Source organism: Pinus tabuliformis, chromosome 7, assembly GCF_031772625.1.
Source record: "Pinus tabuliformis cultivar Carrire ecotype Pingquan chromosome 7, CPIR1, whole genome shotgun sequence".
NCBI lineage: Eukaryota > Viridiplantae > Streptophyta > Pinopsida > Pinales > Pinaceae > Pinus > Pinus tabuliformis.
This window is the reverse complement of record NC_142293.1, coordinates 472,468,418-472,495,518: the sequence shown is the minus strand read 5'-3', so window position 1 is coordinate 472,495,518 and position 27,101 is coordinate 472,468,418. Positions and strand designations below refer to the sequence as shown.

The following is a 27,101-nucleotide window of genomic DNA, read 5'->3' as shown; positions in this document are numbered from 1 at the left end:
TATACATTCACCACTACAAATTTTTGCAGTATAGAAGTTTTATATTACAAGAGATATTACCTGAGGGAAATTTTGTACAAATGATATTGTTGCATTAATTATCCACACAGAAGTGAAATAGGCTTCAAATAAGATTAACTAGGATATTTTGGGGTAACAGTTAAACAAGATAAAGAAGAGTCTGCAGAAACCCCTATGAAGATAGAAATCAAAACAAAAGCCAGACACTTACCCAAGTACCTGTCTGTTGGACATGATCATCAGACTGGATCCTGAGATCAATGCCCTTGCTATCCTTATTTTAAAGCATATCGTAAAATTGAGGACTAACTCCCATGGAAGCTTGTTAAATATATTGGCAGCCTAAATGCTTTGACAAAGACATCACACTGTTGGGAAAACTTGCATGGAATAAAGCTGTTTGAAAACCAAACCCTTGCAGCTGAAGCTCAATCTGTAATCCATTAGTGATCCAATCCCTAGATAACTGACAGAACAGCAAGAAGATAAGTCATATGCAAGATGATATGCCTCCAAATCATAATTATCTGATAGAGACATATCTTCTTTCAATTGGTTCAATTGTCGCCTGCATATCAGAGACAATGCAATGCAAATCTCAACAATAATGGGTTAAATTCAAAAGACACACTACATGGACAAGGTCCAACCCATGGATAATGATTAACATAAATCAAACCTACCCAAATATCATAAGAGCCATATTTTGAGCTGGAAAAAGGGGCAAATATTCATCTAAATGGTTGAAAACTGGAAATTGCATTACAATTATATGATCCAAATTCCTTTGTCATGCTCCCTAACCAAAAACTACATGCCTGTTCGCAATGCCCAATTTACTTCCAGTAATCAGACAGGCATTTATACAGAAGTGCAACACAAGTAGGCACTGAAAATATAGAATGTCCCCAATTTTTAATCTGACAATCAATCCCTAGAAGAGCCTGCCTTGTCAGTTGACCTTTTCCCTGAGTATCTCTGAAATCCAAAGGGAAAAAAAGGGAATCACATTTAGTACACATAAAAAGCACCACCCAGTAACATTAGAAAGACAACCAAGACGCAAACACAAGAATATTGGCAACTTGAACGATATAAATAAATGATTAAATATAATCAAACAAACAAAGAGTATACCTGCTTGCCTATAGAAAACGGGACATATTTGTACTTGATCATGTGGAGTATTTGGCGCTTCATTGTAAGCACAAAAAGCACCACCCAGTAACATAATAATATTGGCCAAAATACGGGGACATCAAATACTGAAAAAAATGTCATCACAAAAGCAATACAGAATGCCTTTGTTATAGAATACCTGCCAGATTGAAATATAAAATATTTATCTTAGAAGATTTCCACTGATTTTAGAGGTAACGATGACATAAATTATCTTTAGCAAGCGAACACAAAAAAACAAATACAGTCAAACACATCATTTCATGGGGACAGGGACATGCATTTTCCATGCCCCCTGCATCAATGGGATGCCAGCGACAGTTTTTTCATGCCCCTGGGATGTGCCCAGCACACGCAGGATGTTCTGGGGATGTGCACGCATCCCTCAACCATTTAGGGACGTCAACCATCCTCCAGGGAGAAGGTCACCAAAAGTGACATATAAAATATAAAAATTATATTTTTTGCTATTTGTTCATATTTCCTCTCTACGATGGATCCTACCACTTAGTCAATCTTATAAAAGAGGTTTTGAAACAAACCATCATGTTGCAATCATTTAATAACTTCTGAGTTTCAGATGAGATTCCACCAGTGGTTTTAAACCATCTGTTAAATTGGATATAAAATGTTATAAAAGGGTATTGAATAACCACTTATTACATCAAAATGGATATCTAAATGTTCAAATTTGTAATTTTTATATTTTGGAGGTGTTGTCCTGCAAAATTTTGGGGTCTCTCCAGCAGTCCCTGACATCCCCACACTTCTTTCAAACATAATCCAAACTTGTAAACAAATTTATAAAGTACCAAAGAAATAAGTGAAGAGAAAAATACCAGTGTGATTACAGCAACGTGACCCTAAAGAGAGGTAACCCTACTCAAGGCATTAGGGGAAATGTTCTCATATAGCCAACATGGCCTTAGTGTTTCCGACCAATTAAAAATTCAATATTTCTTGCTGGATACAGTGCAATGCTTTAGCATTGCACTTGCTACTGAAAAACAAATTTTCATCTCCTTGATCACTGATCCATCAACCAGCATTTTGTCTTGAAACAACCACACAGAATGTAATGTTCCCGAGAAATTAATTGTCCAAGAGACGAAGTATCCTATCAATCCCTGTAGGCTATAGTCATTGATAAAGGGGAAAAACCCCGAGACGAAGTAGCCTATCGATCCCTGTAGGCTCTAGTCATTGATAAAGGGGAAAACCCCAAAATACCCAATGTCTGGGCAAGTTTTGGGGCATCTGGGCAAAGAAACCCAAGTTTAGGGTTTGGAGTGAATTTACTCAATTAATTAAGGAGAGAATCCCCTCGAGGAAATCTATAAATACAAGAGGGTTGAATTCATTTGGATTTTCGTTGGATTGAATCATTTTATCTCTGTTTTTCTTTGAGCCTGAGGCTCTGAGGGTTTTACGACCCCTTTTTCCTATAAATTTTGGTGGTGAAAGATTCCACCCTAGTTGATAAAGTTAGTTTCTCTCTATTTTCCTATTTTCTACTTGCCCTGGAGCATGATTATCTCTGGTCTGAAGAGATTCATCAAGGCAAATCGTTCCAGGACAACTTCATATGTAGCAAGACAATTCAAGCACTTTTCTTGGCGATGTGAGTTGATCTGGAGGTTAGACGAAGTTGGAATAGCCTAATACTGTGTCATACTCCTGAAACAGATTCTCCTGAAGCCAACGAAGATCTGGACCAGAAGCCTCTGCAATTGTATGTAGAGTTTCCCGTCTTTCTGTGGCTTCCAAAGTACTTAGGCTGGAATCCGTGACAGACTAAGCATTGCTACTAGTAATCCGAGCTCCTCTGAAGGTTGAGCGAAATGCCTGCTGAGTGACGAGTTTCTGAGGCAGTCATCGTGTTCTGTAGCTATTTAGACGAAATCTGAGGCACCGAAGATATATCCGAGGCAAATAATCCAATTTTTCTGAGGCAAGGAAACCTCCCGAAGTTGATTCTCTGAGCATACGGAGCATCTTCTGAGGATGAATGACTTCCTGTGATACTCCAGTGGTCAATATGAAGTGTTTTGATGCCTGTTCTATAGATCTGATGTCCTGAAGGAAATTTGGCCCCCTGTAACGGAACAGAGAAGGTATCCAAGACCTATGAAGTCTGAAGTCTGCACAACTTGTTGAGTAGGTCCAAGCAGAGAGTTGAGAAGACTCTGAAGATATTACGGAGGCAGAAAACAAGTACGAATCTATGGCAAAATTTAGATAGAACTCACATAGGGTTTCTTACTAGTTGATCTTGAGTAGTCAAGTATCTGGTTAAGGTATTGCTGTGCTGTTGAATTTATTCTGGTCTATTAAACTATTAACTGTTGAACCTGGATTATATCATTTTGTGGATCTGTTGAATGATATCACTGTTGGATTTATTGCACTAATTTAAAAGCCAACTCTGTTTATTTGAAATATATGTTATATGTATTGAATTAAATTCTTGTACAAGAAAATTCTGCTGAAACACTGGTCGCCCTAAGAAGCCCTAGGGCCAAATTACCCTATCACACTAGAGTGGTATCAGAGCTGGCTCTCCTGCCAGCCTCGAGGGTGTTTAAAGGTGGAACCATAGGAAAAAATACTTGGTGAGGAATATGCAGAACCATGGCAGAAGTTGGAAAAGCAGCAAGCGGAAACCATGAAAGAATTGCAATATTGGAACAGAAGGGCTTTTGAGGAATCAAAGAAGTTGAAGTTAGAATAAAAGAGATCAATCTTCTGAACCTAATGATAAGAGCACGCCCCTTAGAAGTACTCAGTCATTTGGAATGAGTCAATCTTCAACACCAAAATTTGGCCAAAACACTCCTGCTTTTGAGAGCAACTTGTTCTCTAACAGCACACCAACAATGTTGTCACAGAGCAAGCCAGCAAGCTGTGCACAATCAACTCCTCCTCTGTTCAATGGCCTTCAATCACCAAATCATGCCCAGACAGGGTGCATTTTCTTTCCTTCAATCACCAAATCATGCCCAGACTGGGTTGTATTTTCTCTTGGCAATTTTGATCAGACAACCAGCTGCTTCCAGTGGGCTCACTGGCATATCAATTCCAGTTTTTGGGCAGCTCACCTTTGGTCAACCCACTAAGCAGAATATAATGGCTGCCACAACCGTGACATTCAAGACTGATCAAACACCCAAATTGAATAATGTGGGGATGCAGCAGAAAGCAGGTAAATGGAACGATTTTTAGGCTAGTTGCAAGAAAAACAAATCGAGGGATACCGATCATAAGCCCAAGCCTGAAAAGCAAAGTATAAGAAAAGTTGAAGCAAAGGCGAAAGCATGGACATGGCCATATCCCCCTAAAGAGGAGGTAGGCAATCAGCCAGACTTACTTGAAAGAAACAAAGACAGTATTTGTGATGGATTGTCCAGCCATCAATTGAAAGATGGAATGCCAACTTTAGCTGCCACAGCTAGTGCACCCCTTGATTGTGAAAATGACATGAATTTGGTAAAGCATCTTGACAGTGAAAGCATACAGTCGGCAATGACTCTTTTGTTGGATCAGAGAATGGGCCACTGGATGGAGAAAAAACTCGAGATAAATTGCAGCTTGAACCTCAAGGAAATCTGGATGTTGAGTTTCTAAACTTGTGCTCAATTGTGAAGGGGAAAAAGGAAATGAAAGACCTTTCTTATGACATGGAGGATGTAGCACAAGATATATTATCACAACCTTGTCTTCCAGTAGGTAAAATTAACAGAGGAGATGCTTTTACACAACGTGACGAGGATGGTAATGATTATCAAGAGGAAAATATTGAGTCAGCCATGGGGAAGATTGGCGAGGATGAAGATGTAGTTGAGCAGCTGTGTAACAAAGATCATGTTAAAATTGGCAACTAGGGCCAAACTCCATGTGGGTCATCTTATTTATGGCAGCTGATATTTTTCTTGGATCCCTCTCATCGAGAGGTGTAGGATTGATCTAAAGATCCTCCGATTCTGATAAGTATTCATGGAATTATGAATTTATTTGTGTTATGGGACAATTCGTCAAGGTCGGCCAGCAACCCAATAACCCACACATGTGCTCAACGTTTTAGTATAAAAGGAGATGACTTGAAAGTCATTTCACACACAACTTCTCTCTTGATTTCTCTCCACTTGTCTTGGGTTTTAGTGTGAGAGAAATCTAGGAGGAAGTAGCCCTAACACACAGGAGAAAAGAAGGCATAACAATAAGCCCTAGCCGCAGTCCTAGCCCTAGCTTCTACGCATAACCTAGCCGCAGCCTAGCCCTAGCTTCTACACATAACCTAGCCGCAGTCTAGAAAAAGAAATACGTTGTCTAAGCACTAATGCTATCAAGAAGAAGCCCTAGCCTATACGCTGGCCTCTACGCAGTCAAGAAGGAGGCTGCCCTAGACAGCGTGAAGGGTTGTGTGGACAATGGAGCCTTAGCCGCAGTATGAAGGGTCAAAGGGACAGCGTGGAGGCTGCCCTAGAGAGTGTGAAGGTCTGTGTGGACAGCGGAGCCTTAGCCGCAACATGCAGGATCAAAGGGATAACATGGAGGCTACCCTAGACAGCGTGAAAGGTTTGTGGACAGCGGAGCCTTAGCCGCAGCATGAAGGATCAAAGGAACGGCGTGGAGGCCGCCCTAGACAGCGTGAAAGGGTTGTAGGGACAGCGTGGGCACAGGACAATTACGAGCACAAGAGGCAAGCAGCCAGGTCGAGGAGAATAAAAGCAATACGCTGCAAATTTGTGGCCATTCTGTGGAGACAGCAGCAACAAGATTGTTGGTGTGCGATAAGGGTGTAAGGGTTGATTCACATCCTAAGGAGGCAACGTTGCTAGTAAAGAAGCTTGCCTAGGTGGGCCATAGTCCTTAAGGGATTGTTTGTGGACTGATAGCTGGGTGTGTAAGGGCCATTGTTTTAAGAAACGGCCGTTTCGAAACCGAAACGGCCGGGTTGATCCGAGCCAATACCTTTTTCTATGACCCGACCTTTGGAATGGTTCGACTGGCCGAGTCAGCCATGACTCGACCGAGTCATTGAATGACTCGGCCGAGTCATGGCTGACTCGGCCGTTTCCGTTATGACTCGACCGAGTCACAAAAAAACGCCCAGCATCATGTCAAACTGCGATTTAATAAAATTTTAATGGATTTTTAAATTGTTTTTTGGTTGGTTTGGACTCCAAGCAGTTATAAATTTTCATGGTAATGTTAAATTCTTAAAGTAAAAGTGACAATCTCCTTAATCTTCATTTTCATCCTTTTACTTAAATTTTTAACATTACCATGAAATGACTAAGGATGTTTGAGAGTGGTTTCGGTCTCATTGGATTTCATATGGAGAAAGTAGAATTTTAGATTTCATTCAAAATCCAGCAGACTTATCAGTTTTTCAGGGTTTCAGGATTGGAGGATTGCAATGTTTCCATTGAATTTTGTCATGTATTAGGGTATGGATTCTGGAACTCGTATTTAATCAAGAGCACCAATCCCTCTATGTACCTTGATGTTAGTGACATTGGTTGTCGAACTCCTCTGGGATTCGCTCCCAAACCAAGAGCTTCTCAAAATGTCGCTCCCGCTCCCGTTTTCGCTCTCGCTCCCCACTTTCGCTCCTGCTCCCAAGTAACACTGAGCCAGATGATGTTGGCAACTCTAGCAGTAGCCAGTAGTACTAGTCACAGAGTTTTGTTGTAGAGGCCATTTATAGCCTCCTTGGTTATGTGTTTTTGTTTTGATCTCTATATCATCATCGTGTATGTATTGGACAATGTACTGGGTGCCATTTTGATATAATGGATATATTCATGAGCCTACTTTGATCATATGTTGTCTTCTATCTATATTCTAATGCTGTGTGTTTGGAAACATGAATGAAAATCTTTAAAATTATGTGTTTTTATAAAAAATAAATATTTAATGTATTTTTTACAAGGACCGAGTCATTGAAATCGAGCCGACCGAGTCGATACCAAGTCGGAGTCGGAGTCGGAGTCAACCCTCGGCCGAGTCGGAATCGGAGTCGGAGTTTTAAAACATTGGTAAGGGCTGCCAGATGCCCTAACCAGTCACCACATAAGCAGCAATGAAAGCAGCATTGGAACAGCAGATGCATGGACAGCAAGGCTACAATAGTGCTGCAAAGATGCATGGACAGCAAGGCTACTTAGTTCCGCAAAGTCACATGGGATAGCAGCAAGGTATGCTAAGTCACATGGGACAGCAGCAAGGTATAGCAAGTTGTGATGGGACAGCAAGCAAACATGGAATGACTATGTCACTAACAGTGGGACACCAGTATGCCGCATAGGACAGTTGTGGCAGCATGGTGCAACAATGGCAGATGGGACAACAGTGCAGCATAAGGTGCAGCAGTATGATGTGTACAGCATGGTCATGAGGTCCAGCATTGTGATGATGGGTGCAGCACGGTGAGGTGCAGCATGATGACGAGATGCAGCACAATGATAGGTGAAGGAGTCACCCGGGAGAATCAGTTGAAGTAGCATGTCTTCAACTGATCTCATGTATCATGTTCGTAGAGATGATCTATGCTCTTATCTAGATAAGTCAAAGTGTTGACTTCTGTTGTAAATGTACTATCTATCTCTCTCTCTCTCTCTGCTGAACTATTGAAGAACATATAAAAAGAATTGATCAAGGGTTTACCCACATTGGGGTTTGTCCCTGGCTAGCGCCACATCTTGTGTCCTCTTGTCTTGGCTTGTCTTCTGCGATCTATGTTTATGTTCTATCTACAATTTACTTTAATGCTGATGTGATTGCTAATTTGGAAAAGATATTGAGCTCATCATGAACAAACTTTGCATCTCGTCTCGGCTCTGTTGAACACTGATATAGATAATAAGAAGAATCAGTGGAGAATGAGTCGCAAGACCTTGCCACTCTCCACTGAGAAAGTCAATCCACATAACCAGGGTAGAACCCTAATCGAACTTGATCCCGGATCAACTTGTTGAACATCATGCATCCTAGATATAGGGAGTACAGTAATACACGATGTATCCATCTGTAGTGTTATGGTCCCTATTCTCTTTTCCCAACTCATTGGCCAGATAAGAGGTACTTCCCAAGAGTCTCAGACTACATGGGTAGGATGTATGTTGGGGCATCCGTGGGAGAAGGTGAACCACTCATCTTGCTCATATGCCATAGGAGAAGGTGAACCACTCATCCTATGCATATATCATCAATCATAGGGGAAGGTGAACCACTCACCCTACACACATGTCAACCATCATAGGGGAAGGTGAACCACTCACCCTATGCTCTCATATATCATCATGGGGTATCACAGGGGAAGGTGAACCACTCACCCTGTACACAACATACCTATAGGGGAAGGTGAACCACTCACCCTATGGTCGCTCATAGCTCTAAGAAGTACCCCAGGCCCCCAGGAGCTCCCAGAGCTCAATGTCCAACTCAAGCGGGACCCTCATGGGAGGGTCCTTCCACGACTCCAAGTCTCTCTCAGAAGGTTAAGAACTTGACCTTCCTCAAGGGCTTCGTGAGAATGTCAACAACCTGCTCATCAGTCCTGATGTCTTGGAACCTTATTGCTCCTCGTTGTACCATATACCAAATAAAGTGGTACTTGATATCAATATGCTTGGAGCGGTTGTGGAACACGACGTTAGTTTTTGTAGCATTGGAGGTGTTCTAGTCTCGAAACTTTGAGGAGAGGTTAAAACACAAGAGTTCTCCATAACCCAAAAATCCTTTCTAGAAATTCCAAATAAAAGTGTTTCAATTAGATTATTAGTCTATTTTTAAATATTTCCTAAGTCTAAACTAAGGAAAAGTTTTGGCTATTTCTCTCTATCCAGCTATACCTAGATGTAATATCCTGATTTTATATCTTTTATATAATACAATCAAGCTTTTTTCGTACTGGGTAAATCAACAAAGAAGAAGAAACCAAACCAAAAAAAAAACTTAGGAAAAGTGGTTAATTAATTAGAATTAATTGAGATAAGGTGTGAATCATCTAGAAACGCACATGGATCAACTAGGAAATAATTTGGACCCTTGATTAAGTTTTAATCTTAGGCGTTGGAGGTCCAACGAAAGATTATAAGAAGTCGATGGGTAGATGGAGAACACACTTGTGAGACACACAGAGATCGATTTCCTTGGAAAGTTCGATTTTCCAAAGGTAGTAATTGGAAGAGTTCGAGCCAGAGACAGAGGCAGAGACAGAGGGGGGCAGGGATAGTGAGTTCGAAGGAAAGATTTCCAGATCCGGAGAGTACACTACAGAGAAGCAGAGATAGCCACAGAGAGCTTGCACAAAAGCCTCTAAGAGGCAGTTCAATTTGCAAATTCAGGAAGTCATTTCAAAGTTCCAAAGGCAGAAGAATTTTGCAGAGGCCAGGAGAAACGTTTCCAGAGTCAGTGGCAAGTTGAAGACGCATCTCAATGTGAGATCCACGTCGTACGGATTTGTGCCTATGCAAAGGGTGACACAGTGCAATTCGTCGAGGGGTTTTAGAGACCAGTTTTCAGTGTCGGATTGCTTATGGGGTGAGGAAAATTCCTTGCTAGATTTTTGCCAGTATTTTCTCTGTAGGATTGCTAATATTTGGCATCCAGATTGTACTCAGATAAATTTTCTGCAGCATAATAATAAAAACCCTCAACTGCTGCACGAGTTTTCCGAAGTTGGGTTTTTCTGTAGACTTTAGTCCAAAAATAAGTGTCACAATTTTGTGTGCGCGCTAGATTATTTCTCAATTTCCAGCATTATTATTTTTCGTAGTTTTATTTGTGAAGGTTGCAGTGTGATTTATTCGATATTTGTCATAGCAAATAAATCATTCAATCAATTAACAATTAGAAGAATTAATTCCAGTTGCTGCAATAGGATTTCAGATTTTAAATTCATGTGGTATCAGAGAATGATTGATCAAACGGAGAAGCTTAGAAGCAGAGGCAGAAGAATTCGTTGTTCAAAAGGAGCAGCAGGACGATTTTTCTAGGGGTTGCACAGACTCTAAGCCAGGGAGTTTGAAATTGTTGGGCAGATCAATTTTTCAACGCAAGTTGGCAAAAAAATTCGACTTGCCGGATTCAGTGATTGCAGCAGGCAAAGGGAGCAACAACTGAGTTATTTTCGCTTAGTAGATTCCTTGTTTGGGTGCAGAAGGATTTTGCAACAGTTTGTAGTAGCAGAATTAACGTAAAGTGGAAGAGAAATAGTACACAGAGAGGGAAAATTTCTCTCAGGGGATCTCAAGTTTTAGAGATCTAATTTTTCCAGTTGCAGATAGGTAGTAGCTGTGAGCAGATTTCCTCACTCTAAATGGGACTACGTGTAGCAAATCCAATAGCCAAGCAAAGGGAAAGGGGGAAATTTTCAACCAGATCTAGAGATAGCCACAACTGGGCTTAGAGATCAGGATAGGTTGGAGGGAGCCTCCAACTATGTCTTTTGGAAGGCTAGGATGTCCGACAAAGCTTGTACGGTTGGCCCTGAACAGTGTCTCGAAGGATTGGCAAGTCTTCGTCTGGAGTATTTTGGGACGAAACACATTCACTGGGTGGGACAGGATGTGGTCTGACCTACAGCAGGAGGAGTTGAGGCAAGTTCTAGTAAAGAGCACCATCAGCAGAAGCAGTAGAAAGTTCTTGAAGGGTGAGAAGGAAGAGGAGAATGTGGCCCTAGCATCAAAGGGTCCCAATCAAGGACAAGGGGAAAAGAAGAAGAAGAAGGACCTGTCAAAGGTCAAGTGCTTCAGGTGTGGGGAGTTTGGCCACTACAGTACACAGTGTCTTCTCAGGAAGAAGGACAAGTAGTAGAAGCAGGACCAGGTAACAGCCTCCGCTAAGATCGATAAGTTGTCCTCCAGGTTGGAAGAAGATTTCGCGATATTTGCAGCTATACCACCAAGAGAGAGGTTGGGCGATCTAGAGCTTTAGTCCCAGAGCAATGCAGACAAGGCTAGGGTCCATTGAGGTGTCCTCATGGATCATTACCTTGCTATGGGGGCCCACAATATTCAGTAGTGAGGTGGATCAGTGTCAGTTGATGCAGTCAGATTCTGGAGTGACAGTTGCAAACTAGTAGCAGTCAGATGCTAGTGAGCGCAGTTCAGAGTGGCACAATGCAGAGTCAGCAGCAATACAGATTCTTCAATGGACAATGCAGCAGCTAGTAGCAGTCAGGACTCAGGAGACAGATGCATCATATTGAACACAGTTGATTCAGTATTTAGGATGCTTATCAATTCTAGCAACAACAGATGAGAGGGAGTTGCAATGCAAATGTAAAGTTGGCAGCAGTATGGCAATGTCAACAGCAACACAGATGCAGCATCAGAGTTGCACAGTGGTTGGTGGGCAATGGCAGGCAGTCACAATGGCTAGACATCAGCAGCATGACAGAGAGTGATACAGAGACTGGGTGTTGTAGCAACAGTGTCGCACTTGAACACCTTCCTCGCTAAGAGGGAGCATTAGTTTTTGTAGCATCAGAGGTGTTCTAGTCTCGAAACTTTGTGGAGAGGCTAAAATGCAAGAGTTCTCCATAACCCAGAAATCATTTTTGGAAATTCCCCCTAAAAGTGTCACAATTAGATTATTAGCTTATTTTTAAATATTTCCCAAATCTAAACTTAGGAAAAGTGGTTAATTAATCAAAATTAATTGAGATAAAGAGTGAATCATCTAGAAATTCAATTCTAAACTTAGGAAAAGTGGTTAATTAATCATAATTAATTAAGATAAGGTGTGAATCATCTAGAAACTCACACAGATTGACTGGGAAATAATTTGGGCCCTTGATTAAGTTTTAATCTTGGTTATTGGAGGTCCAACAGAAGATTACAAGAATTCGATGGGTAGATGGAGAACGCACCTATGAGACACGCAGTGATCAATTTCCTTTGAGAGTTTGAGTTTCCAGAGGCAGTAGCAGGAAGAGTTCGAACCAAAGAAAGAAGCAGAGACAAAGAGGGGCAGGGACAGTGAGTCTAGAGGGAAGATTTTCCAAATCCGGAGAGTACACTACAGAGAGGTAGAGATAGCCACAACGGGGCTACGCAAAAGCCTCTAAGAGGTAGTTTGATTTGCAAATTCTGGAAGTTGTTTCAGAGTTCCGAAGGCAAAATAATTTCACAGAGGTCGGGCAAAACGTTGCCAGTGTTTGTGGCAAGCTAAAGAGGCAACTAAGTGTGAGATCCAATCCATACAAATCTGTGCCTGCACAAAGGGTGATGCAAGGCAATTCGTGGAGGGGTTTCAGAGGCCAGTATTCAGTGTCGAATTGCTTATGGGGTGAGGAAAATTCCTCACTAGATTTTTTCCAGTATTGAATGTCGAATTGCTTATGGGGTGAGGAAAATTCCTCACTAGATTTTTGCCAGTATTTTCTCTACAGGATTGCCAGTGTTCGGCATCCAGATTGTACTTGAATAAATTCATTGTTGCATAATAATAAAAACCCTCAGTTGCTGCACTGGTTTTCCCAAGTTGGGTTTTTTCGTAAACTTTAGTCTAAAAATAAGTGTGATAATTTTGTGTGTAGTAGATTATTTCTCAATTTCCAACACTATTATTTTCCGCAATTTTATTTGTGAAGGTTGCAGTGTGATTTATTCGATATTTGTCGTAGCAAATAAATCGTTAAATTAATTAACAATTAGAATAATTAATTCCAGTTGCTGCAATACGATTTCAGACTTGAAATTTTTACACACGGGATTCTCTGAAAGGCGAGTCCCGCTCTAATTATCGCATTAGATAGCAGTGGTATCCAACAGGTGTTCAAATAGATCACTGAAGAGCTTCCTCAACCAAACAACATCACAACAGACCATACTAGCTGCAATATATTCGGCCTCGTCGGTGCTTAGAGCAATCGATTTTTGCTTCCTGCTCATACAAGAAATCAAAGCAAAACGCAACGAGAAGCAACATCTTGACGTACTCTTTCTATCCACCACACTGCAAACCCAGTCAACATCAGAATATCCATGTAGCCTCAAAATCTCGGCAGTGTATCTCAACCCATAGTTGATATTGCCACTAAGGTATCTTACAAGATTCTTTGCAACAACCCAATGTATGTGATGAGGCTCAACTATAAATTGACTCTAAGTATTTACAACAAAGCATATGTCCGATCAGGAGTTTACCAAGAACATCAGGGCCCCCACAAGTTGTCTGTATTCAAAAGGGTTTGCCAATTTGGGCCCAAGAGCACTTCCACATAGCTTCTTGAAGTTTAGTTCCATCGGAGTAGTCACAGACTTGCAATCCACCATCCCACATCTTTCTAACAACTTCACAATGTATTTTCCTTGAAAAAGGAAAATCTCACCTGGCTTTTCCCAGACCTCAAGGCCTAGGAAGTAATGCATCAGTCCTAGGTCCTTCATCTCGAACTCGGAAGTCAACTCCCTTTTGCATTGATAAATGAGAGGGTTTGCACCAATCAAAAAGAGATCATCAACATAAAGGACCAAAATAAGAGGCATGTCCTTTTCAACCTTGAAGTATAGGTTTGGACCAGCATAGCTTCTAGTAAAACCCAACTTCATGAGATAATTGTCAATTCTTTCATACCAAGCCCTAAGGGCTTGCTTCAATCCATTGAGGGCTTTCTTCAGCCGGTAGACATGTGTCCTTTGATCTTGTACTTCAAACCCCTATAGTTGTTCCAGGTAGACTTTCTCCTTAAATGAGCCATGCAAGAATGCAGTCTTGGCATCCATTTGATGTAGACTCCAACCTTGGTTGGCAGTGAGAGCAATAATGGATCAGATAGTGGTATATCGAGCAACTGGTGCAAATATTTCATCATAGTCCAATCCTTCCTTTTGAGAGAAGCCACAAGCTATGAACCTAGCCTTATATTTTTCAACACTTCCATTAGCTCCATGTTTAATTTTGTAAAGCCATTTTGAGATGACAACTGACTTGTCCTTAGGTCTAGGGACCACATCCCGGACATCATTCTTCATGATCAATTCATATTCCTCATTCATCGCATCTTTCCATAGTTGGTACTTTACGGCTTCTTCGAACGTGCATGGTTCAGCTTGGACAATAGTATTGATGGCAACCACAAGTGTTCAGCTTCTTACTTTTGCAAAATCTCCCTCTTGGAGCAATATGTCTCTCAATGTCTTCAAGAGTGTCTTCAAGCCATAGTGGTCTTTTCCTTGAGGTAGAGGAATCACCAAGAGATGTATCAATAGGATCCATCGGTCCATCAATATCAAGTATAGGCTCATCCATCGGAGGTTCATCTTGATTTTCGACAACATCATCATTGTCCTTCCTTAAGATGGGGAGATCTTTGGCTATCCCGAGGGCAATGTCTTCATCAAAGGTAACATCTCAGTTTACTTTCACATTTCTTTGACCAGGTACACAGATCCTATATGCCTTTGAATTTTCACTATAGCCGACGAATATAGCTTTCTTCCCAAAAACTTCCAATTTATTCCTTTTCTCTTTAGGCACATGAAAGTATACCGAACAACCAAAAATTCTAAAATGAGAAACATCAGGTTTATTATTAGTGAAGACTTCCTCCAGTGTCTTCAAATCCAAGGCTTGATGCGAGCTCCTATTTTGAACATATACGATAGTGTTGGCAGCTTCTCCCCATAAGAATTTCAATAGACCTTGATCATAGATCATGGCATGGGTGGTTTACGTGATTGTTTGATTCTTCCTTTCAGCAACACCATTCTACTCAGGAGTGTATGGAACCGTTGTCTCCCTCTTAATGCCAGCCTCTTTGCAAAAGTCATTGAATTCATTTGATTCATATTTGGTTCCATTGTCGGTCCTCAACGTCTTAATCTTCTTCCCTGTTTGATTTCTCACCAATGCTTTGAAAGAATGAAACCATTTGAACACTTCATCCTTCCTCTTCAAGAAATAGATCCATGTTTTGCGTGGAAAGTCATCCACAAAGATTGCATAATATGTGTATCCTCCAAATGAGGTTACAAGCAAGGCACCAGATAGGTCAAAATGGACCAACTGAAGAATATCGATTGCCTTGCTTTCACTCGAGGTCCCTTTGTATGTTTCCCAACCGCACAACCCTGACAAACTCCATGGTTCATAGTAAAGTCGAGCATCCCTGTGACCATCTTCCTTACCCCAAGTAAGGCTTTGTAATGTAAGTGGGCAAACCTCCAGTGCCATAATTCACATTGAAGAGAAGTATCACTCACCAAAGCTCCCAAAGGACTTCCACCAACTTGATAGAGACCATCAAACCTAAATCCAAGAGTAAATGCATATTTAGGGTTTCTATGCCAAATACGTATCTTTCCATCAATGAAGGCTACCTTGAAGCCTTTGTCTTCCATCGCAGAAAGACACCAAGTTCTTCTTCAAATCGGGCACATACAATACTTCTTGTAGATGAATGGTTTGACCTTGATTCAAGTGAAGAGTGACAGTACCTATCCCTTTCATGGGGTAGGTGGCATTATCTCCAAGTATGATCTTTAAATTAGTTTTCTTCTCAACTAAATTTGAGAGGGCCTCCTTGTATCCAATGAAGTGCCTTAAGGCTCCACTATCAATCAACCAATGATCCAAAGTATCCGAAGGAGGGGCAATAGATAGAGCAAAAATAAGATAAAACTCATCTTGTTTTTCCACAACGTTACTTTCATCATACCTGGCATGTGGGAGATCAACCATTTCCATTTTGAGCAGCGAGAGCAATTCTCTTTCCTTTGTTGTTGAACCTATTGTTCCTTAGATTGTCATTACTTTTGTAATTATTGTTGTTGTTGTAGTTGTTGTCGTCATCATCCCTTGGAAGATTCTTCTTGTGAGGGCGCTATCAAGGACAGTGGTTGAACCTATTACAATTGTAGCGTCTTCATTTTCTTCCTCCTTTGAATCCCTTCTTAGATACTTGACCTTGTCTCCTTAAACCAGCGTCATTCTTCCTTTTCGCATGAGCGGAGAAAGCAGTAGGCTCATTTCCATTGGAGGACTTATCTCTCTCCATCATCCTTGTCTCTTCTTGAGTGCATCTAGCCAATAACTCATGGAAACCAGGTATCCTGTCATTGTTGAGAATAGTGGTGACAAATACATCCCATGGTCGTGAGAGACCTCCAAGAGCAATAAGAGTGAACTAGCCTGTCAGCAATAACTTCTCCAACAAATTGCAAGTCATTGTTGATTTGAGTTATTCTCATGAAGTATGATTGGATAGACTCCCCTTTATCCATCTTGATATCCTTCAACTTGCTCTTCAAAAAGAGAATTCGATTTGTATTGTTCACTTTGAACATCCCAACCAACTTATCATATATTTCCTTAGAAGTTCCCAAATCAAAAATATCGGCAACCAAATGTTTTGAATGGAGTCAATCAAATTTTTTTTTTCTTTGACCTCACCTTTTTTATACTTCGTTTTTGCAGCAACAGGTGCATTTGAAGGAAGCTCCACCACTTTTCCCTACACATAATCCAATACTTCATGCTCCTCCAAAGTCAAGTCCAAAGTCATCTTCCATGCATGATAGTCAGATTTGTCATTGAGCTTGTCTTCATACTTGAAGTAAGATGTAGAGGCCATGGAGACTTGTCTAATAATCTTTGTCCAACAAATCTCTTAATGATTGTTTTTCTTTCTCTTTCTTGGGCTTTGTCCTCACCTAGTCTCTGATACTATGTTAATTTTAGATAACAATGGTATGTTCTATGCTTGCAACAATTACTTCAATGTCCTTTTATTAGCCTAATGATGATTTCCATTTATTTTCCAATAGCAATCACATAAAATATTAATCACATTGACAGTAACTGTACATAGAACATAAACAATAAAATGCAGAAAGCAAGCCAAAACAAGAGAACATAAGAATTTGGCTCAAGCCAAGGAAAAACCCCAAGATGAGGAAAACCCTTAATCAATTCTTCTTATTATAAATATCAAATGTTCAATAGAGAGAGAGAGTACAATAGTATAAGTCTAAGTCAAAATCGACTTGCCAAATCACTATCCAAAATAGCCCTAATAAATTTGCAATTATGCTCTCAGTCAATAGCTGTCAAATCAGCCCTAACCAAAAAGTCAAAAACAATCAAACTCTAGTCAAACTTCTCGAAAACAGCTCGGTCAAAGGAGAGAGGAACTCGACCTCTCTTACTAGTCAAAGTCAGCCCAAAACAAAAAACAAATCTACAATCAAAGTTAGTCAACCTGAAGTCCACCTTACGGTCAAATAGGCCTACAATCAATGCAAGTCAAAGTCCCCAGAAATTCTCAGTTTCTGTGCCAAATAGTGTGGCTTGCCCAAACAAAAAGATGCCCAAAAGATCAAACTAAATTTTTTCCCAGAGAGTCAAAGTCAACACTAGTCAAAGTTGCAAACAGCTTCAGATTTTCGGCCCTAAGATTTTTTCCGTCCTCCTTCGCACATGTGAGAGAAGCTTGCAATTATTTAGTTGTACAAACCAATGGAATGAGGAGAGAGAAGATATGTTGAGTTGATGAGGTGCTAAATGAGGTTGGAGGACACTCTTATTTATATGAGTCGATGTGGGTCAAAAGACATGTCTCTTGGGCTTCATGAGCCTACATGATGGTGTGGCCGACCTTGACAATTTGCACATGTGTGGGATTCACTTCAAAAACACATTTCTCCTTGTCCAAATTTAGTGATCTTTAGGTCGATTTCAGTCCTCTCAAAAAAAGTAATTCAATGCAATAATTATCTCCATCAAATGAGTTGTCCAAAGTAGAATTTGGCCATATTTGCCAACTTTAATAGACTTTCATCTTAAACATGAAGGAGAAGCTTTTGGCATTCTCTTAAGAGAAGAAAATGATAACATTACAAGATGTTACATTGAGGCAAGTTCAGTAACAATAGAAGGCATTAAAGATATCTCAAAGGTGATCCTTCAAAATTATGAAAAGTCTATGCAAAAGATGCAAAAATGTTAATTTTAGGTAACAATGGTATGTTCTATGCTTAAGAGCAATTTACTTCAAATTCTTTATTAGCCCAATATCAATATCCAGTTTAGCAATCACATCAGCATGATAGTAAAATGCAGATAGAACATAAATATAAACAGTAAAAGACAAGCCAAGACAAAAGGACACAAGATGTGGCACCAGTCAAGGACAAACCCTAATGTGTGGAAACCCTTGATCAATTCTTCTTATATTCCTCACTAGTTCAGCAAAGAGAGAGATAGTACAAATTACAAATCTGATCATTTATGACAGCAACAAAAAAGCCCTAACCAGAAAAGTCAACACTGGTCAAACAAGGCAAAATTCTTCCTCTAAAAAGCTCAGTCAAACCCAACCAACTTCGACCTCCAACAACAAGCCAAAACAGCCCAAAATAGTCCAAAAAAGTCCAGTCAAAAGCTGGTCAACAAAATTCGAACTGCAGCCAGCCCTAGGGTGGTCAAATGAGAGGTCAAATCACCTCAATTTCAGTGCCTAGATCCGTGGCCTGCTAAGAGGAAGATACCTCACCAAATCCGCAATCAAAAGAAGGTCAATGCTGGTCAACACATCCCAAAACAGCAGCCTTTGAAATTCGATCAAACTGTTCAACGCAACCAAACAAAAAATGTCCTCCTTCCTTCACACGTGTGAGAGATAGCTTCCCAGATTAGCGTACCCAATCAAGTGAGGAGAGAGAGAATAGTGAAGATGAGATGAGGATGAAATGACTTGAGGTCTCCTTTTATATGCAACGTTGAGGATGAGCTGGGAGTTTGAATGCTTGTTTTGCTTATTGACCGACCTTGACAATTTGTCCATAATATAAATAAATTCATATCTTCATTTTTACATGTCGGAATTGGATGATCTTTAGATCAATCCTACACCTCTGGGAGAGAGGAATCCAAGAAAGATATCAGTTGTCATAAATAAGATGACCCATGTGGAGATTGGCCCTAATTGCCAATTTTAACAAAAAAGAATTTGACAAAGCTATTGTAAATAAAAACAATGAAATTTTTCGCCTCAAAAATCATAGTCAAAACTTGATAGCACTAATTAGGAAATTAAAAGGTGATAAGAGAAAAAACAAGTTAGAACAACTTATCAAGAAGGAAGCATTGAAATCTTCAAATGTGGAAATCCAAGTTGTGGAGAAAGGAACAAATATAGATCCAATCAACATCACAAACTCAAGAAGGTGCAAATTCTATCAAAAGAAAGGACATTTTTAGATGTTGGAGTACAAACAATGGAAATTCCAAGAGTACTTACTGATAGAAATTCAATGATCAACAAAACACCACCGATGCATGAAGAAGATATAATACCAAAAGTAAATCTAGAAAACACTACAAGTACAATAAGGGGAAGTCATGCTACAAGGACACCTTATTGACATCCTAACCAGAAAATTAGATAACATAACCAGTCATTATATCAAGATAACATAACCAGTCATTATATCAACATCGCTCCAAATGAAAACAATTGACATATCTTCTAAACAATATTGATATCAATGCAATTCAATTTCACAAAAGACAATTCATCTTGGGAGTCATATGAGGGCATAGTTCCACAAAGATCAAATTTGGATGGTCAAATCCATTTGCAATTTGACAATTCTACTTAGAACTTAGAAGTTTACATCACCCCATATCATCAACCATGACAACATCAAGGACAAATAATCAGGTGAAGACATTACAAGCCAGAGCAAAGATGTAAAGCCTTTCCATAAATATGATTTAAGGACAAAACCATTTCTAAAGGAGAAGGCAATGTAATAAACATAAATATATAAATATAAGATAAGATTAGATTTTCAAGTGGGTAAATCCTTTGAATCAAGCTCAATGTGTGAACAACACACTAATTTTGGGAAGTGCCTAACTAATAATCACCAAAAGATTTTTAAATGACCTTGACACCTTCCTACCAGCTTGAGTAGGGGGAAGTAAATAACATGACAAGTAAAATATTTTGATGGAACGAAGAAGCCCCAAAATTAAATAGAATAGTGTATGTACTTAAGTTCTCAGCCAAGGTTAACTAGCAGTCCTTGGACTACCTTGGGATCCCCACAGCAATAAAACTTTTGTGAAATAAAGAATGGGCACTGAAATTAGAATAGTTAAGAAGGAAAATCTCAATGTCAGGGCTCCACTAGCTTAATCTCAGGGAGAGAGATGCTAGCTTAAAATGCCCTCTCCACAATGCCTCTTTAATCTATGCACCACCCTATGATATCTACTCATGTGGAGGTTTTGAAGAAGATTAACAAACTAATGCAAAAATACCTTTGGAAAGGAACCACCACTGATGCTAAGGAAAAGATGTCACCAACCAATTGGAAAATGATCGCACTCCCCCTCATTTTGGAACATTGAGGATAAAGAATCCAACATTGATGAACAGGGCATCAGAAGCCAAAAAAGCGTTCAGTTTGGTATTTGGGGGCTATTTATTGCTGGAACGAATCCTACACTGAAAGCCTTATCTAGTCAACCACAGAAGAACATGCTTAACTGACCTGTGCTGACTGTTAGTGGCTTCTATCTAGAACCTTATCTACTGGGACCTGTTCCCATGCTGCACGCTGCTCATTCTTGGAAACTGTGACAAAATAATGGAGGCACCCAATTCCTCTACTTCATAAGTGTCATCAAAAATAGTTTAAATGACCTTTCTTATCATTGGTTCTACACCAAACCATGTCTATCCCCCTTTTTGTTTATTGTTTGCTGCTTTTTTAATGAACATGACTACTATGCACTAATCTATTAAATAATTTTTTGAACTGTTTAAAACAATTTTGGTATGGAAAGCCGATTGAAACGTTTAGAAATCAAGTGAAATGGACTCCTTAAGAAGCAGTAGTCAATAAACTTTGGCAACACCTTGGCCAAACATAAACCATATATTACTGTAGACTCTGATAACAGATGGCATCAGATAAAATCAATTATAACGAAATCTAGACCGGAGCCATAATCTTCAAAAATAAATTGGTCGGGCAAATTATCTCATACAGACAAATTGAGTCTCTTGGGTGTTATAATACCTAAAAATTCATTCATAACAATGTAACTGAAAAGACTAAAAGCATGACACGAGAAGAAAAAAAAGGCCTGGGAATAAGAAGAAACCAGAATTTAAATTCAGGAAGCCTGCGAATGAAGGGCTTGAACTCATCCGAACCCTTAGTTGGCAAAGAAGCCCCGTCCATCCCTTCCAACTCAGGATCAACTTGAGGAGATAGAAACCCTATCAGCAGATTCAAGACGTAAATCCCCAATCCGTAAGAGACGATGTAAAAGCCCTGCACATAATAAACCCGCAAAATATATACAGTCGCCGCAGCAAGAGATCCAAGCCATCTCCCAACAGGATGTGGCGTTGACTTGTCCAGGTAATATTGAAATCTCCGAGAGAAATCGTTTCTCCATCTGGCAAGGCCAGCGGAAGATCCGCCATCACCTGTACTCCCCTCCATAGCACTTAGGGTTCTAGTTTTCTGGCTCCTCTGTCCAGTCCGAAGGGTTTGAGCGTTGATTTCCTTGTGATATTATCAATTTCGTCGAATTTTCTGGGGTTTCGCCTGTCGTGACCAGCTTTGAAATGTGAAAAACTGTTCCGAGATTGTGATCTTCGTATATGGCCCGTTCCGGAGCTACAGGTGCTCGAGATTGAGCTCCCAGAACGTCGTTAGCTGCAGATAAAAGGGTCAGATGTGATTTTGTGGAGGGATTTAAATTCAAGAGTTGTAAAATAAGCAAAATTCCGTTTATATTTGACGAACCTGATATATTTTTTAGCCGATGGACTCCATGGTAAGTAGAGTGAGATGGCCACAGCCAAATGAAACTAATGTTGGTGAGGCGAGGACAAGCATGTCCAAAGTCCTTTTCAAGCAGCTGTGAGAAATCTGAAGTAACAGGTGTAATTTATTTATGTTTTGGTTTTTGCGAAGGGCACAACACTGCCCCACGATAGAAGTTTTTACATATTTTCAATTTGGCGCGGATGAAACCTTTTGTCGCCGTAATGAGTGGGGATCTAACCCTATTTTGATTTACCACTAAACTACAGCGTAAAAAAATTATTAACAAAATGCAAAAGTAAAGCCTTAAAAAATATGACACTTGTGTTGTCAATTAAAGTGAGAAAATTGGAAAGAATCTTTGGAGCGTTTAGGTTAATATTTATTATTGTGTTTAGGTTAAGTTAAAAGTTGATCTTGTAGTAGGATTAAAAAATGTTTTTAATTTAACATAAGATGGAAAGAAGTTAGGTGTATAGCTTAAAATTCAAAGGTATTGCGTCAAAGTTTACCTTTTTGGGAATTACCATCAAGTTATTTTAAGTGATACGGTAATCTTACTTTCTTTGCGAATTATGATTAAAAGTAACCAGGTTTTCAAAGTCCATAAACTACCGTTTATAGTCTTTTATTATAAAAAGATTATAAATCTTGGCACATCAATCAAAGATATTGGTAAATTTATAAATATATTTATTCTCTGCAGATTTAGGATGAAAATTTTAGGGTTTTTTTTGGTTGAGGAGGAATGTTTCCATATCGATATGATTTTTTTTAATTAACTAATTTTTGGTTTTTTATGAAGGCTTTAATATTCTTGCACTTTTTCCCTTTTTCTTATTTCTTCTGTTTTTTTTTTTTTTGGTCTTCCTTGACCATTTTGGGGAATTTTTGAAAGATTGTGTATGAGCCCTTAATTGGGAATTTAAAGAACTCGAACTAGAATGAGTGTAATATATTTGATGGTTTGGTATTGATTGTGAATTGTTATTGAGGCGAGTTTTTCTGTGAGCAATCATGTAATATTCAAATCCATGTCTTATAGGAGGTATTTAATCTCATCTTCTTCCATTACTGAGTTAGTTGGCTACTTTGGCAAAGAATTTTGCAGATTACCTTTAAGATTCTTTTTCTCAAGCTCTATTAGGGGCGAAAAAGAGTTGGGAATACTTCTAACGGCTAGTTGGGGGATTGATTGATTAAATTATTACATTAGGGTCGTGTTCAAAGAAGAGAGACATGAACTTGTTTCTAGGTATGGGGTTTTGATCAGAATTTGTCATTCGTTGAGGTCTCAAACTCCTTGTCCTTTTGGGAAATTTTCCAAAACCTTCATGTTCTTTGTGAGTTGATTGATCTATTGGTAAATCGTTTGCAATTAGAGGATAGTCTCTAGAAAGATGCCCATATTCATTACAATGCATGCATCTGAATGAGATATTCCATAATCCAATTTATGTTTACAAAGATTATCCTGATAATAAATGTTTATTGAATTTGGAAGAGGCAGTGAAATATTCATATAGACATAGACCCTTCTATAGGATTTGTATCTCCCTCTCTTAGTTGCCTCGGAAACCTTGATAAAGCTACAAATGGCATTGCCAACGCCTTCAAGGATTTCTTCCTTTCAATATTCCTTTGGAAGAGAAAAGAGTTAAACCCATATCGGGGTAGCAAGGAAGTCTTGCTTCTCAAGATTGTACCACTCTTTCCAAAATCACATAAGGAACCCAACATTGTAAAAAGTAAGGCCCTCCTTTAAAAATCGTCATTTTATCTTCCAAGCTAGAAAAAATACTATGAAGAAGCCCTTTGCTCCTAGCTCCAGATCTATTTGTCCCTTTAGGTTCCATTTTTTTTATCTAACTAATAAGGGACCTTTGAAAGGGCCATAATCCGATGAACTTGCAGATCAAAGCATGATCCTACATATATTGGATGTATTTTGCAATCTTGTTAGATTTGACCTCATACTTTGGATCTTACATTGCTTTAGGTAGACAACGCCCTTAAATTTATCTTGCCAAAATGCTCTAAGTAGTGGTTTCTTTGAGTAACAGAAATCTCCATTACCTTTAGTTGAGTTGTAAAAAGGATGTGAACGATAAGAAGTTTGGGACGAATTGTTGATCGATCTAGCATTCCTATGAACTCCTAAGATAATCTATCTGGAAGAGGGGGTTGAGCCCCCTCCCACTAAACAAGCCATGGACAATTATACACAACAAACCCTAGTCAAAAATCACATGATTTGAACCTACCTACTCCAATTCAAAAAATTTAAAGAAGTGCATGAGGGTGGGCTTTAATCCACTTATGTGTGCACAGGCCACAAAACCATTTTAAATATTGTTTCTCTAGGTGCAATCACACATTCAACCACTACCTCAAGGTGCCCTCATGGCTTCAAGGTTAGGCTCTCACGGGAATTAAACCTTACCCAACACTGAAAAACTCATCGCTTTTCATCCATGAATTCATCCCTTTGGGCATTGTAAGAGACATGGTTTTCCTATATAATGGTGATGAATTAGCATGCATTCACAAATAACAACAAATGGTTTTTTTTCATTGTAAGTTGACCACTAGATTATGATAAATTTTATCACCTCACCTCTAAAAAAAGCTGAAATGGAATTTTATTTGACTAGTAATCTAAATCCAAACTTCGATGATATATGTGTGTGTGTGTGTGAGGAACTAGTTTTAAAAGAGAAATTATATTATCATTCAATTTTATTATATTCAATTTAGAACCTATAAATGGGGTATTATTGGCAAGCTTTATTTTGCATGTAGTAAGTAGTCTTAATTATGGAATGTATTGTTACATGTGTTATTTACTATATAATTATTAGAATATCCCAAAATTACAAAAAAAATATCGTGTTTTCATCGGTATATCGAATAACACATATATCCCCCCCAAAATAAGCATTAGCGATATGCCACTTCCAACATTTTCCTTATTGACAAGGTCATACTTGATCAAACTTGACCACAACATGTTGTTGAGCATAGATATTTCAACCAAAGCATAGATATTTCAAGAAATCTCCAAAGTATGAACCAATTTCTTAATGTAAGACTAAGGAGCCTCCAAACAAAAAAAAAACTTTTTAAGGACTAGGAAACCTACAAAAAAATGTATCCTTCACTCGGGGGATCTCATCATTTGTTGGGTATTACGTGAATTTATGACAATATATTATTCTTCACATACAAAAGAATGCCCAATTTGCACTTTTGTCTCTACTTGCCCAATTTGTTGGCTGCGGATTGAGAGGAAAACATGGAAAATAATTGTCCTAAAGAAAGAATTGCAAGGAATGAACTTTGAGGTGAAGGATTTGTAGTCGTCTCTATTTATATGCAAGGTATGATCCATTGATACAATCTCTTCTACTTGTAAGGGAATCTTCTTTCGTTCCCCCCATGTAAATTTTGAGGTAAAAATGGGCTTTGATACAAAAATGTACAACCAAAATCAACTTTCTAAGAACCAATATAATTGAAGATGATGATGTCAACCATGGGGGTGATTCACCATTTTTGGAGTAAACTATATATATATATATATATATATATATATATATATATATATATATATATATATCAACTTATCTCCTTACAGTGTTAGTCAAATTTCGAGCAAGAGCACTCGTTCGACGCAAAATTTAATTTCTCATCCAAGAAGTACCCATGTTGAATACTTTGTTGGACACAACTACATAAAAAATGAGAAATAAACGAAAAACGTGATTGTTTGTAATAGGATACATCAAAAGTATTCAACATGGGTACTCCTTGGATGGGAAATTAAATTTTGCATCCAACTAGTACCCCTGCTAGAAATTTGAGTAAAATCGTAAGGATATAAGTTGAAAATGCAAATTGAAAAAGTAGTTTTTTCTTTTTCACTCCAAAATTTGATGAGGTAATATAACCTTATTTTATTATTTTCATTATTTCTTTATAATTTTCCTTAGGAGGCCCATTTTAGACCTCGGATTTTCTCTAATTGTGTGTGTGTTTTGTTGTTGTTGTTGTTGTTGTTGTTGTTGTTGTTGTTGTTTTTTTTTTTTTTTTTTTTTTCGAAGAAAAAGCGTAAACTTTTTATTAAGGAAGTAAAAAGTTTACGTTGCATATGCTACAGCATCTCTGATTGAGCTATAAAATCTGCTTTTGTCTTTTCCACAAAAACTTCCTGCCTTTTGCTAGAGAGCAACTGTTCCTCGCAAGGAAAACTGCACATCTAAAATACCTTCCTTCTGTTCGGTCAAGTACCGAGACCACCCTTACTTAAAGGGGCTGAGAACAACCATCAAAAAAATAATGGGTCTCCTCAAAAGAGGAAAAAGACCCTTACAAGCTGCGGATATTGTGTAAGTTGCCATATAAGTATTCATATAAAAGTCTTAATATTGTTTTCAGAAAGATAATTAAAAGCTTTTGAAAGAAAACGCTGCAAAAAAGAGACAAAATGCTAGTCATGGGGCGGCTGATCTGATCTGCTGATCTGTCCCTGTTTTTCCTCTATAATTTGCCAGCTGCCCAGATTTTGCTGCAAACCTTCCTTAGAAAGTTTGTCGGCTGAATCATTCCGGTCCCTGAAAATATGACATATAGAGAAACTGTTAAAATAGGATTTCAATACCTGAATTTCCTCCAGCAAAGGTTTAAGTATTTGATTTTTGCATGTACTTTGACCATTGACCCATCTAACAACATTTAATGAGTCTCCGAAGATCTGAATTGTGTGGGTGTTCCTTTGGATAAGCCAGCAGAGGAGAAGTTTCAAAGCGAACATTTCTGCATAGTTATTTGAACCGGTCCCTAATCCGACTGAGGCTTTGAGGATGTGATTTGTGTTTTCATAGATGACTAATCCTGCTCCTGCTCTATTATTTTGCGAAGCTCCGTCAAAGAAGGCCCAGGGAACTCCTTTTATTTGAATTCCTGTGTCTTGTCTTTTAGATTGATTCTCCTCTGCTTCAGGAATACTAGTATAGATAGAAACACTTTGGATTGCTATGACAGTCATTGGGGTTTCCTTATCCTGGAATATACTCTTATTTCTTGCAATCCATACCC

At 39.0% G+C, this 27,101-nt stretch overlaps 1 protein-coding gene across 1 annotated transcript; it reads right to left on the bottom strand.

The window, feature by feature from the left end:
* Positions 1-725: 725 nt before the first annotated feature.
* On the bottom strand, positions 726-22,165 carry LOC149247998 (protein RER1B-like). Its single transcript, XM_089458326.1, has 4 exons — positions 21,984-22,165; positions 21,331-21,893; positions 1,159-1,339; positions 726-999 (listed from the first exon to the last, which is right to left on the bottom strand). The coding sequence occupies exons 2-4, from the start codon at positions 21,675-21,677 to the stop codon at positions 949-951; spliced, it is 579 nt and encodes a 192-aa protein (XP_089314452.1). The 5' UTR covers positions 21,678-21,893; positions 21,984-22,165; the 3' UTR covers positions 726-948.
* Between the last annotated feature and the right edge of the window lie 4,936 nt (positions 22,166-27,101).

What these genes read in the sequence shown, in the direction of transcription:
- LOC149247998 (XM_089458326.1), bottom strand. Translation starts at nt 21,677, where the DNA reads ATGGAGGGGAGTACAGGTGATGGCGGATCTTCCGCTGGCCTTGCCAGA. An exon ending in CTTCCTGAATTTAAATTCTG is followed by an intron (nt 1,340 to 21,330) that starts GTTTCTTCTTAT and finishes TCAATCTGGCAG; the next exon opens with GTATTCTATAACAAAGGCAT. An exon ending in CGTTTTCTATAGGCAAGCAG is followed by an intron (nt 1,000 to 1,158) that starts GTATACTCTTTG and finishes TTTGGATTTCAG; the next exon opens with AGATACTCAGGGAAAAGGTC.